The sequence below is a fragment of the Callospermophilus lateralis genome, chromosome 8 (genome assembly GCF_048772815.1).
Source record: "Callospermophilus lateralis isolate mCalLat2 chromosome 8, mCalLat2.hap1, whole genome shotgun sequence".
Taxonomy (NCBI): Eukaryota; Metazoa; Chordata; class Mammalia; order Rodentia; family Sciuridae; genus Callospermophilus; species Callospermophilus lateralis.
The window spans coordinates 38,863,673-38,878,300 of NC_135312.1; the positions used below are offsets into that span (position 1 = coordinate 38,863,673).

The window sequence follows — 14,628 nt, forward strand, 5'->3', positions numbered from 1 at the left end:
GTTGCCCTGATCATTTGAACAATGGGGTGTGGAAGGTGAAATTCCAAATATGAGACCTTTAACCTGAAGGCAACAGAAAGTCATGAAAGTTTGTCAAAGTAGGACTCCAATGCAGTCAGATGTGTGTCTGATTAAGACCATTGTACTGCTCCTGAGTCTGTTCTGGAAGATTAGAGTCCAAGAGATCACTTGGGATCTCTTTCTCCCTTGCCTGCTAAGACCACCTTTCTCTTTCCTGCCCAGACCCCCCACAGCCCAGCCCCATGTGCTTCTCTGAGATGCCATCTGCAGACTCCCAGGGAGGTGAAGATTCAGAGAGCTAAAACAGAGCTCTCATCTCCTTTCCTCTGTGAGGGTCACCACACAGTGACCCTGCTTCAGAGCCAGGACAACTGTCACCTGTCCTCTAGGCAGTACTCACTGAGAAAGCGGCACAAGCAAGTCTTGCTAAGATGTCAGGGCTTCTTCCCCTTATCTCAGCTTGGAAAGTTCAGCCCATTACCCCCTTTGCACTCTAGCATTCTTTATTGTAATCCATGGATCAGTGAAACCTGTTGATGACGAGCCATGAGGGAAAATATCACAGGTAGGGTGCAGACAGACAAAACATTGAGCTGGCCCTGCCCCTTTGGGGCAATTCTAGAAAAGGAAGGAGTAGATGGTTAGGTGAAAACTTAGGAGAGAAAGACAAACAACTGTAGAAGTTTTCACTTTCGCTTAAATGTGTACAAGATCACATTCTATAATTTATCTTAGTTATGAGGAGCCATTATCTTTATTAGAATTTTCAAAATGCCTGTGGTCACTCCCATGCACTGCAGACTCACTATCATTATATTTCATACTACTTGGCCATTATACAAGTTAAGGCCATTTCAAAAGTAAAATCTCTGAATCACAAAACACTTCGGCATTTACATGGATGGCGTATTACTTCAAGTAAGAGGAAGGACAAAATAAGTGGATAATCCCCCAAAGCTACTTGTCAGTCTGGGCTGAATTAGCACCTCATACTTTATCCTTCATGGGTTTAGGGATCCTGAATAGTTGAAAGAAGAAGCCTAGTTATTTGTGTAACTTTCCAATTCTATCTGAAAATCCTATCAGCCTGAAAGAAGATGGGCCGTAGTTAACGCTGAAGCTGAGTCACTCCTCAATATTCTCCCCATGCTTGTACATGTTTTAAAATTCCCTGTAATAAAAAAGATTTTTAAAAAAAACAAAATATATCTGCCTTTCCTGAAATCTATTTTTAAAATAAATTCCATCAGGCAGCCTCATCTAAATCTTGGTGTGACAGAAGTCGCTCACTAACAAGTCATGCCGGGGAAGAATAACACGTTATTTCTCCCTGTTCTCTTGAGCTCTGCTTTGCAAATTTTCTTTATTGAATATTCTCACACTTCCATCATTCACTTCTTCACAGCTCCTGTTCTCAGAATGTCACTGTAGATTTTTGGTCCAATACTTAGCTCCCCCACCTATGCAAATGGAGAAGAGAAAAATTCTGAGCTTTATATAAAGTTCTATTATATGGCCTCTAGTATGGAGTTAGCAGAAACAACTTGAAATAAATGTCTTTAGCCAAGATAATGTGGGAGTGCTCCAAAATGCAAACTAATTTTCCAGAAAATTTAAAACAGTAAATAAGCCCCTATTCTGTATTACTTTGGGAAATGTCTTAGAGTTTTTGTTGACAAAAATTAACAGCTTGCAAAGAATTGTAACCAAGACTTGAATAACAGTAACAAAACCAGATATTTGCTCTTGGGTAGGAGTATGAGAACTAAAATTATGCTTTGTCACCTTAGCTGACTTGCTGTGGACTCTCTCTCTATGCCTCCCAGAATAAGAAAGTAGGGTTTTCAGATCTTTGATTTAGACCCTCCCATCAATTTCTCAAAGATGTCATTTTCTTTCCTTCCTTCTTTTTCTTTCTTCCCATCCTACTTTGCAACCTGAAGAAGCTAAATAGAAACTGGAGTCAGCTGTCTTCTGATGTATGTTCCTGCACTGTAGCCTATGCCTATATGGTGTGTTTGATTCACTCAACACTTTCTGGGCACAAAGCTTCAGAGGTGAACAGGACACTCTTCACAGGGATAATTTCCTTCACCCCCTTTGAAGATCCATTGTTCCACTGACCCATTTTACAAAAAAATGAAGAACCATTTGACTTCAGCCTTGGCTTGGATTCAAGATAATCATTGGCAAGTTTGGGGTTTTTTGTTTTATTTTTACAAAAACCCATGGAATCAACAGATGTCCATTAACAGATGAATGGATTAAGAAATTGTGGTATACAGACACAATGGAGTTTTATTCAGCCGTAAAGAAAAATGAAATTGTGGCATTTGCTGGTAAATGAATGGAAATGGAGAATGTCATGCTAAGTGAAATAAACCAGTCTCAGAAACTCAAGGGTCAAATGTTTTCTCTCATATGTAGAACTAAAGCCAAATAAAGGAAAGAAGGAGGGGGAGGACTGGATATCATAAAGACATAGGAAAGATCAGTAGAGTAGAAGGATATTGAGAAGGAGAGTGGAGAGATAGGAAAGGGGAAGAAATGCAGATTGAATTTTTAAAAAACCATGCTATGTGCACATATAAATATACCACAGGGAATTTCACCTTTATGTATAAGTGGAAAGAACCAATAGAAGAGGGAAAGGAAGGTCAGTGGAGGAGGGAGGGGGAGGGAGGGGGGAATAGGAAGTGAAACTGAATTCCATGGGTGTACCAATTTGTTGAGGTGAACCCAACTATGTATAACTATAATGCTCTAATAAAAAAATAGTTTAAAAATACAGTTCTACTTTCTTCCGACCCCCAGCTCCCCTTAGGAAAAAACCATGAGTAAATAATGGTATATAAATAAAATAAAAGCAAGATATGCAAACCGTTTTTTCCATTTTTAAAACTTTGTTCTTTTCAGAAATATATGACAATAGGATATATTTTGACATAATATATATACATGGAGTATAACTTACTCTATTTAGGATCCCATTTTTGTGGTTGTACATGATGTGGAGTTTCACTGGTTGTGTATTCATCTATGTACATAGGAAAATTCTGTCCAATTCATTCTAATGTCTTTCCTATTCCCGTCTTCCCTTCATTCCCCTTTGTCTAATCCAATGAACTTCTATTCTTCACCCCCCACACACCTTTTTGTGTGTTAGCATCCACATATCAGAGAGTACATTTGACTTTTGGTTTGGGGGTATTGGCTTATTTCACTTAGCATAATAGTCTCAGATCTATCAATGGATCTAGCAAAAGTCATAAAGTCATTCTTTTTATGGCTGAGTAATAGTCTATTGCGTATATCACAGTTTCTCTATCCATTCATCTGTTGAAGGATACCTAGGTTGGTTCCATAGCTTAGCTATTGTGAGTTGACCTATTAAAATATTGATGTGGCTGGGTGCGGTGGTGCATGCCTGCAATCCCAGTGGCTAGGGAGGCTGAGACAGGAGAATCATGAGTTCAAAGCCAGACTCAGCAAAAGCAAGGCACTAAGCAACTCAGTGAGACCCTGTCTCTAAATAAAATACAAAATAGGGCTGGGGATGTGGCTCAGTGCCCCTGAGTTCAATGCCTGGGACTCCCCCACCCCACCCTCCCCACCCCCAAAATTCTTGTGGCTGCATCACTGTAGTATATTGATTTTTTTTCTTTTTTTTTATTGGTTGTTCAAAACCTTACAAATCTCTTGACATATCATATTCATACGTATATTGATTTTAAGTCCTTTGAGTATATACCAAGGAGTGAGATAACTAGGTCAAATGGTGCTTCCATTCCAAGTTTTGCAGTCCCACCAGCAACATATGAATGAACCCTCAGGGACCAGCATTTGTTGTTCCTTGTGTTCTTGATAATTGCCATTCTGACTGGAGTGAGATGAAATCTCAGTACAGTTTTAGTTTTCATTTCTCTGATTGCTAGAGATGTTGAACATATTGTTACATATTTATTGACCATTCATATTTCTTCTGTGAAGTGCCTGTTCAGTTCCTTTGCTCATTTATTGACTGAGTTATTTGAGGTCTTTTTGGTGTTGCAGGTGGCAGATTCGTACAGGAGAAAAATCAGGGGGTGTTTATAGGTCATTTCCACTAGAGGGCACCAGACCCTGAACTTGTGTCCTCAGTCACCTCTGCAGTCACCTGTCTTCTCCACCTCTCACTGTTCCCCTTTCCACCCCTAGCCTGAGGATTCTGAAGTTTTTCAGCATACATAGCAAGATCCAGCAGAACTTGGACTTCCTTAGAATTCTGAAACAGACTAACTCTCCATATGGATAGAGCTCTGGCCTGCCTTGAATGGGGGTCCTAACACCTTGATGGATTCAAGGGCTCTGAATCCATCTCCACACTTGAGTCACAGGTTTCTACAGGTAGGTGTGGAGGTGCCAGGAATCTACAACAGCAAACAAAACCTATCATTCTCATCATGCTGCGTCCATGGTTACCACGTGACCTGCCCATTGTGCTTCCTGACAGCTTCCATACATTACAGACCTTATTTAATAGGTTAGTGGAAATAGAAGTCCAACTTCCCCAAAGCTGGAAGCCTCTCTTGGCTTCCAGACCAACACTACCAACCCCTTGGGTAGGAGTTGCTGTCGATCAGTTTTAGGCATCAAGACACTCATTACAAAACGTGTTTTTATGTGTAAGGCCTTTTCCCTTCTACCCAGGAACCACCAGGAACACACCTACAGTGAACAGACTGTTTAATGTATTCATTGCAACCAGAGGCCACACATCACCAACAGTGAGCATCTCAGTGACAGAGTTTTAGAACTTAGAGGACTGGAGCTTTGGTTGAAGGAGGGAGAGGTCCAGGTGCAGGGCCCTGCCCAGGACTAGCTGTCAGGCAGCGGGGATAATTCTGCTTGTGGATCTTCCTGAATTCATCTGCCAGATGAGGGTGAAGCTAAAGTGGCAATTGGTCAAACAGCAACAGTCACTCAGACTGCAAACTGGGCGGGGCGGGGTGGGGGCATGTTTGGATCTTGTGGTTCATACTGTGACCTTGTTTTTGCCTATGTGTCGATAAGATTATGGAGTGGACATATTTTTTTGTCTCATTTCATCATGGTCACAGCATGACCTTGTCTGAGGCTGGTGTTTTGTGAGATTATGTCGAGCAAGAAAACCCATGGCCCAGCTCTGAGCGCCAGGCGGTTCCTGACAGCATCTAAGTTCCTGACACATAGGCAAAAACAAGGTCACAGCGGCTGGCTCAGGCTGTAGGCAGTTTTTCCTTTTCTCACCTCTCTTCAGCCTTGTCTTTCATGCCTGGGAGATGTTATGGGAACAGATAAAGCAGTGTAGTGTGGTACCCCAGGAGTTCTGGATGATCCCAATAACTAGCGATTGCAAGCTTATCTTTGTTTTGCAGTTGTGTCTGAATCTCCCTTGAGGTCTTGGGAAGAAGGGCCCCGTCACCAAATGCCACCTATTAGCATCCTACCCCAGCATTATGTCCACCTGTACTGAAGGTGTCTAAAATTCTATCAGAGATCAAGGTCAGGGGCAACAACAGAAAGGGCACAAAATCTGCAGGTTGCAAAATAGAAGGGAGACCAGTAGAATAGAGGAAGGGAATCAGGGAAGGAGAAGGCAAGGAAAGACAAGGGAGACCAGAAATGAAACTGACCAAATTATATTGCACGCACGTAGGCATAAATAACAATAAATTCCACTGATATGGATAATTATAATGCACCAATTTAAAAAGTTTTAAAAGAATCTGTAGGTTTCTTATCAGCTGGGGGTATACTCAGGGGGTTGGCCTAAGTCCCATCTTGCCCTGAAGGTCAAATGCACAGATAGGACCAGCTGTCGCAATGATACCCAAGGCTAGAAGCTAAGTGGGAAGTCTTCAAGTCATTGTCTTCCACTTGTCCCTCTGAGATTCATGTCCCCTTTTTCTTCTACATTCTGTCCAAGTTCCCATCTGACAGCAGGTTTTATAGCAAATTCAGATTTCATAAACCATTAGATTCTTCAGATGATATGTGGCTTAAAATCCAGGTCAACTAATGAACATCCTGGAACTTACAGCCTTCACCCTTCCTTCCACATAGCCTCCTATGCCCAAGTTGAAACCGACAACAAAACAGGCTGCTGACATGGCTGTATTGTTCTCTGGACTTTGAGGTACCAGACAGAAAAATATGCAGAAGCAATTTCTTTTTAAGGTATTTCAAACAATGTCTATGAAAGAGGGCAAGGCCAATAGTCTCTTTTTCACTCAGGTTTCCTAACTCATGAAAAACAAACAAAATCTAATCTCCTCGGATTGGAAAGACAGCAACTCTCAACCTGGAGATGAACTCTAAGTGCAGAGACCTCGTGTGCTGTGAGGTATCAAGGCTCACTCTGAAATTTTTCTTGTTTATTTTCAGTTGTCTCAGCACACAAAGTTCTCTCTGGCAAGTTCCATTAAGAAAGACTCTGAAATATGATTACAGTTGAGTTGGCTCACAGGACTTGGTTACAAAACTTCAACCATCAAATTACTTTGCTTCCAGCCAAGTCAGATCCAAGTCTTAGTTTTCATCCACAAGCCCCCTGTCATGAAGAGGTGGGGACAAAACAGGACTGCAACCTACATTTGCCAACCTCCTTTCTCATGAAGAACTTCTGTAGAATTCCACGCCACCTTCCATACAGCCTACATGCTCACTGTCGAGAGAGGAAAAAGTGCAAGATGTATCTGTGTAATTTATAACTTGAATATGACATCCCAAAGTTGTGACCATAATCACATGGGAAATGGACACAAAATTAGAAATCATTTTTTTTCTTTTTTTTACAAAATCCAATGTCATTTCTGACTCCGGTCTCTTATAACCACAAAGAAGTTATCTTTTATTTCCTTGTAAGGTCCTCATGTTTGGTTCAAAGCACCTTAAATCAAATGGGCACTTAAAAATGCAAACACAGGTGGTTAAGCCAGTAAAATCACCAGACACATAGCTTTAAGACTCTCAGGCCCTGATTTATTTTGGAAGTCTGAATATGTTCTAATTACTTGGTAGTAAACAATTTGTTAGAAATGACATATTTGATTCATAAAATCTATGGTTAAGGTCGTCAACATACTGGTTCCTTTATCATAGGAATTAAAAAGCGAAGCTCTCAGTCTAGTGCTGCAACCTAATGGATTTATCCCTTGATTTAAAAATTGCATCATCCATAGAAGGGGCTAGAAGGCAGGCTGGCACAGACAAAAAGCAGGCAGGGAACAAAGTGGGGCCCTAAGGAAGAAAGGTAGAGGTTCTGTGTAAGAACACCACCTTTACCTTGGTGCCTTGGGGGTGACAGGCCTATTCTATAAATGCCATTTGACTGGTGGAGAAAATGAAGCCTAAAAAATGTACAGTCCCAAGGTCTTCTCCTTTGGCCTTCCTGGCAGACTTTCCCCAAAGTGTCTGCTGCTGCTCAGTCAAGTTCAACTGTGTCGCCTGTCAAGAGGACAGGCAGGAACCAGGAAACCTACCACTCAACGGCATAGTCCCTGCTCTTGGCCTGTGGGGTTGTACCTCCATAATTGGGTCCAAGCAGGTATCCAGATAACAACCTCCAGTCCACGCATGCACCCCTGGGAATAGAAGCCCACCCCAGGCTCCACTCTGAGACCTCCAGGCAGGGACCTGAACATGCGGCCTTCCGGGTGGACAGTGGTATGCATGCAGCTCAGGGTTCCCACAGCTCCCAGGCCAAGCAGCCCAGGCCCAGGGCCACACCCTACTCCTACCTAGAAACCAGAGGTTGACAGAACCCCAGGGCCAAAGCTACTTTCTTATCTCAGGAATGGCTCTTTCATTTTGTAACATAAAATCTCAAAAAATCCAGTGTGATGTCTAACTAGCTACCCCTGAATTCTATACACTGATTTTTCTCCATGTGCCATCCCCCAGATGTCAGTTTCTAGATTAATTCTGCTGATCTTTCTCACTCAAAACACGGAGCATTATTTCCAGAACATTGATTTTTCTCAACCTTGACAGTAGCACTGACTTTATCTACCACAGTGACCAGACTCTTCTCTACATTTCCACTGTTTGAAAATCAAGTTTGGGATGAATCCCTGGACCCAAGATCTGTCACTGATTCTCACCTGGTAAAAGGGACTTCAGGTCCACGTGTGTAACAGTACCCAGATGTCATTCTCTAGGAAGAGAATTCCTATTTTATTTATTTATTTATTCTTTTGCAAACAGTTTTAGAGGCAAGGTGTTAAACTGATTGAAATCTCACGAGATTGACATTATTGCTTAAAGTGCTTAAATTGGTTACATAAAAAAAAAAAAAAAACCAAACAAAGGTACAGATTATTTTAAACAAACACGACAAGACTTTCTTTTCTTTTTAAGCAACAAAATCAAGTGAATGCCACACAAATACAGTAACTATTTTGGTTATACAGAAATGGGAGCCAAAAATAAATTAATGTAATACTAGAAAACAGAAATTTAATTAGGCAGAAAAATAGGAAATAGTTTTCTCTGACCCATGCCATTTACATGAGTTAATCACAATAGTGCTGAAAAATGCCTTGACCATATAATAATAGCAAACGAGGGCAAAACATTTTGTGCACAGTATTTTAATACACATGAATATACAAAGTTGATCAAAATGCAATGTTTAAAGATAAAATCCATCTGTAATAAAGCTACACTCCAATATCTAAAATAAGTCCTAAGTGCCAGTTAGAAACACAGTTCTCTGTTAGGCTGTCCATGAAACTAAGGGTATTCATGAAAATAAATGCATAGGACCATTTTCATCATTTTTTTCCATTTCAGCTTAAAAGCAAAATATACCAGGCCACAAAACCAAATGACTGGCTTCCTATTCAACTAACGCCCTGATCATGTTCCTTGCACTCCACGTCAGTCCACTTCTCATTGCTTTGGAACAGAAGACGCAGCAATAGAACGGGACTGGATGTCGGCATTTTACCAAAATTTGCTTTTTAAAAAAAGACTTTAGCATACTGTACCATAATCTACGCACTAAACTAGTAAATAACCAATAAAACAAATAGTTCTTTTTTTTTTTTTTTTAAGTGTAAAACACTGTAACTTATGTTTAGACACCCAGCAGCTAGAGAAATGCAGCAGGCCTACTCACTCCTGCTGAAAGGGGACACACAAAAACCCTGGCCGTGGAGGGAATATTGCTGAGCCTTTGTGCTATCACTGTGACCTTGGAATGGTCTCCCGCATCCCACACCATTCTCTGCATGATGCCTGGAATGAGGGGATAAAAAATAACAAAAGTGTTTGCATGCTATCGTCTTTACATAAAGAAAAATGACTGGGGTGGGGGGGATGTAGCTGCCTAGTTTTTGTTTCGTTTATTGAAGAGGAAGAGGTGAGGAATTACCAGAGAACTCTAAATTTTGAGAAACTGATGGAGTGTTGATAGAGAAGTGTGTTTTGTCTCCTTCTGATCCTCTTTTCTGAATCACACAATCATCCAAATGTCTGTGCAATAGTTTCCATACTTTAATTCCCAAAATGTACTCATGAACACTGAATTATAACTGACTTTGTCTATTCAAAGCAATTACTCCAATTAAATCACTGGGAAAAATTCTTTACAGATTAAAAAAGTGATAAATGTACTGAGCCTATAGTCATACTACTTATTACTCCTGTAGAATTCCAATTGAAACATTTTTTTGTCTAATAAAGTGGATTCGAGAGTTGTTTCAAAGGTAATTTTAATAGTTTTTTTCTTACGAAATCACTTCCAAATATTAGAGATCAACCATCATTTTCTTAAACTTTGTAACTTGCAATCAAGTATATGGACTATCTATAGTACACTTTTCCCTATATCAATCACCTTCAATTGGAAAGAGCCTCTTCTTAAAGATAAAGACTCACCTCCCAGGTAAGTGATTACCGCATATGTTTCATGGAGGAAAAGAAAAGACAAAATATTTATAAACATGAATTTGCCTCTAATCAAGGCAAGGTACATTTTCATCACTTGTATAAAACAATAACATGAAGATCACCCTGTTTTGTCTTCTCCAGTGAAGAGTAAAACATTTCACTTCAAGCATGAACAAATGAAGTGTTGGCATGCTTAAGTTCTGAGCAATAAACAGTTCAAGATATTTCAAAAATAAGAAATCCAGTTTTCATCTAGATAAAGTGCTATCCTCTTCATTGTTGCAAAATGGCCACTAACATTTTCAATTTCAGATTTAGTTCACATTATGCCAAGAGTTTGCATGTTTGTTCTCAGACGGATTAGGTAACAAAATAACATGTTCACAGTATAGTAAAGTGTATGGAAGTCAACTGACTTCCCAAAGGAAGTCGTGATTTCTGACTCATGGTATTTGTAGGAAACCAAAAACCAGTCCAACAGCAAAAACACCAAATTGACCCTTTTAATAAAAGGTACCAATACTCAAATGCTCTAATAAATACATAACAAGTGAAAAGTAAAAGTAACTATAGTGAGATGAGGTTCTTCCAAAAATCTCTGTCTTGTCAAGCATTCTAGGAGTCTGAGCCAAAGAAACCGCCGCCATCTTGTCCATTCCTCCACCTGCCCACTAACACGTCCGTGGACCCTCCTCATACCTCAGCTAACTCCAGCATTCCCTCCAGGGAGAGTTCTCTGTTTCTGCCCTGGGATTGCCAGTGCCTCAGTAAACAGACAGAATATGTTTTTAAAAAAAATTAAGCTGTACAGTGCGGCTGATGGTTGTGAAGGTGTAGTGCTGTTGTTACTCCAGATACGGAAGGACGTTGATGCTGACCAGCTGGCTGGCTAAGGAGAGATGTGCCAGAGGCAGTCAACGGGGTGTCTCAGCCTTGAGATCACAGACTGCGAAACACCAGCAGGGTTGGAAAGAGAGCTTGAAAACCTTAGCAGTGCCAGGTACAGGATAAATACGACTCACAGGACCTTAGAAAAGAAACGTGTCACTAAAAATTAATAGCATTGAGTTATTTTCCTGAAACTTGGTTTTGGTAGAAAGATTAAGAAAAGCAACTTTTCACTGTCCACAAAAACTCCTTCCTCTTGGCTTTGCCTGCCCTGAGCTCCAGAACTGCTTAGCCCCTGGAATTCTGACAGCTAGGTCAGCACAGCGCGGTGCAGACACTAGCTACCGCGAACAGCTCCTCGTCACCCTGTGCCACGGGGAGGATGATTTTTAGTATCGAGGTTACTCACTTTTAAACATTTAAACAATTCCACTTGTACGAACTTAAAGCTATAGTTGCAGCCCTAAAAGGTGAACATCTACCCAATTCTTCTGTCCTTCTGTCAGAAAAGAGGCAGATAAGCTGGAAAGGGGTAGTAGCAATGCTTCCAGGGACAAGTTAAAGGAATGCATTGGAAGGAAACCCCAGAAGCCATTTAGGAAGTTTAGCAAACACTGAAAATAGACCATGGCATTCATAGGAAATGCCACTGTAACTCAGCAGACATAGCTGAGTGGCTTAGCACTCACCCAAACCTAAAATTAGCAACTGTTATTCATATAAATCTTACTTCAATCTGATTGCAGTTAACTCTACCTCAGACCAAAATAAAACCAAGAGTAGTGCTGCATGTAAAAAAAAAAAAGGGAGGGGGGAGAAAGTTTAACACAGCCAGATCACTGAGTGGTGATATTAGTGGGCTGCTGGGGAAGGAGGAGGTCTGCAGGGGAAATGGGAAATAGTGCTTTGAACAGTTTCCCCTGCTCGAATTAGTCCCACAGTTCTTTAAGTTTATTCTCTTGACTGATAGAATAAAATATATCCAGATTCTGAATTTTTTGATATATCTGACGTCAGGCCATAGAATTCTTCAATAGCTTGAGCATCTATTTTCTGCAACAAAGGAAAAATAAAACAATACAATTATTTACCTTGATTTCTGGGCAAAGAAACACTAATGGAACATACAGAAAAATGCAAGAGACACTAGTTGTTATAAAATCACAATTTGATACTTTTTTTGGTACCAGGGATTGAACCCAAAGGTGCTTAACTACTGAGCCACATCCCCAGTTCTTTTCATAGTTTTGAGACAAGGTCTCGCCAAGATGCTTAGGGCCTTGCTAAGTTGCTAAGGCTGGCTTTGAACTTGTGATCCAGTGTGAAACTTATGATAATCAATGGATAATTCCACAGAGAGAAGGACATATTCACAAATTACAAATCATTAAAGAAGAAAGTCACCTATTCATTCATCAGCAAATATCCACAAACACCCTTTGAAGAAACCAGGGGTTCTGTCTTTCAGCTGGTAAATTGAAGGATCTGAGAGTAACTTTATTTCATTCAGACCACCAGAGTTAATTTCTTTCAGTGTAACTTACTCAAAAGTTACCCTAGTGGGTTAAAACAGACCATGTCCTTAAATGTAGAGTTCAAAATCAACAAAATCAATATATGAAATGCTTTGCTGTAATATAGATTTCCAGATCCAACAGACTGAAAAATATCACACATATTTTAAACAATAATCAAAACAAGAAAAATTTTTTATTTAAAAAAAAAAGAATTTTAATAGAACTATGAAGTCTATTATTTGCTCTGTACCTGAAAGGAATTTAGACATGGTAGGAAACAAGAAGCACACATCTTGTGACTTATGGTGACACACACAGGGAGAGATGCATGTCTGTGGCATCAGGTAATAAGAACACAATAGTAACAAGTGCACTGTCCATATTCCCCTCCCTTTCCATGGAGCATGGGGATCAGCAAAAGTTAGTTTTAAAAGAAATTTAAGTTTTCAAGTCAGATTATGGGAAAACGGGCCTATTTTAGAAAACACCCACACATGCTCACCCCCCCCAAAGTCCCATCTGTACCCTTTGCCTACTGGAGAACAATCCGCATACTAACCTCTACAATGTCGTCATCAAACAAAAGCCAGAAGCCATGACTTTTCACAATAGTAATATAATGCCCACGATTAGGTCCACTGGAAAAGAACAAATGAAAGAAAGTCACGAGGTAAACGTTTATTTCTTTATAAAACTCTACTTTGCTCTTTATGAGCAGTGTCTTAGGGGGAAAAAAAAAAAAAAAAAAAACAAAAAACTAAGGCCATCAGGATAAAGAACTTGGTACAGCCAGGCTCAGTGGCAGGCACCTACAGTCCCAACTATGCAGGAGGCTGAGACAGGAGGGCTGCTTGGGGCCAGGAAGTTGAGGTTGGCCTGGGTAATATAGCCAGACCCCACCTTAAATAATAATAATAACAAAAAGAACAAAGTATAGTTTTGTCTATACCCACAATTCATAGAGGAGCACCTGGTAGGGAAATACCAAAATGCACAAAGGGAATATGCTCTAAGGACTTAGATTCCAGTGGGGAAACAGGCTTTCAGATCTGCAAGTATTAACAAAGAATTCCTGTCTACCTGTTGTGTGCCAGGCCCTGTTCTGGCTGTCAGGGAGAAAAACGGTGATCAACACAAAGTCCCACTTTCTTAGGACTTGGTGCTAGGGTTTGAATGTGTCTCCTAAAGGTCCTATTAGACACTTAACCTCCAATGCATCAAGAGTTGAGAGGTGGGATCTTTAAAGGTAACGGGTGCTGCTATCGCGAGAGCAGTTTGCTATGAAAATGAGATCAGCCCCTTCTCTCCCTCTTGCCCTCCTCTCTAGGTGATGCCTTCTGCCATGTAGGATGGCAAGAAGGCCCTCACAGAATGAAGCCCCTGGGCCTTGGACTCCCCAGCCTCCAGAGCCATGAGCCAAATAAACCTCTACTGCACATAAACTCCCCAGTCTGTGATGCTGTTAGTGCAGCCCTAAAGGGACTGAGGCACTCGGTGGGCAATAAACAAACCAACAGTTAATACATGTCAAGTGGTGACAAGTGCCACAAGGAAGAGTCAGTGGGGTAACAGGACAGTGAGGACTGAGGGGCAGGCGTTACTTGATAAAGAGCGGTGAAAGGAGGTCTCTCTGATAATGTGAGATTTGAGCAGAAGCAAATTTCCTTGAAGGACACGGGGACATGGGGGAAGAGCAGTCATGCAACTAGTGATGGAAGTTTCAAGACTGGGAAATACCATGTGCAAAGCCCTGGGGCAGAGTTAGCCATGGCGTGTTCAGGAAGAGCCTGGAGACCCAGCAGCTGGAGCCAAGTGAGGCCCAGGAGGACAGAGGGGAGACAACCAGAGAGGGGCAGAAGGGCAGTGGTGCAGAAAGCACAGGGCCTCATGGCTAAGAGTGCAGACTCCGGGCTGTGGGAGTCAGGAAGACACCCAGCAATTCTGAGGAGCAGGATGATCTGATTTAAGTCTTAGAAAGATGCTGAGGAACCATAATACATGATAATGAGTGCTAAGATAGAAAGGCTGGAGTTCTGCACTGTGAAAGGAGTAGAAAGAACAACTGCTACTGTGTTGTTACATGAGATTTGCATTCTAAGGGGATTTTCATTCTAAATCTAGAGTTGTTTTTTAATGCACCACTGAAGTTGAAAAGCTGAATCCCTCCACTTCTTGAAACACAAAAATGCTGCAAACAATTCTTCCTGTCTCTCTCGGCCTCCTCAGGACACTCCTTCCCTCTGCCTCTGCGCTGCGGGCGCTGGGCTCCTATTCTCCCATCTGGGCC

General features: G+C 41.1%; 1 protein-coding gene across 3 annotated transcripts in view; it reads right to left on the reverse strand.

Annotated features, from left to right (window-relative positions):
* Usp46 (ubiquitin specific peptidase 46) overlaps positions 1-14,628 on the reverse strand; it is a 112,957-nt gene that overhangs the window by 40,827 nt on the left and 57,502 nt on the right. The window contains exons 8-10 of one of the 3 annotated variants that reach the window (XR_013092159.1): positions 12,901-12,979; positions 8,145-11,877; positions 6,556-6,706 (exon numbers count right to left, since the gene is read on the reverse strand). Coding sequence is in view for 2 of the 3 variants with exons in the window: in XM_076864590.1 (XP_076720705.1) it covers positions 11,776-11,877; positions 12,901-12,979 (181 nt within the window). In the remaining variant the exon portion in view is untranslated. Of the gene's footprint in view, positions 1-6,555; positions 6,707-6,839; positions 11,878-12,900; positions 12,980-14,628 lie in introns of those variants that run through there. The other 2 variants (XM_076864590.1, XM_076864591.2) reach the window with 2 other exon arrangements.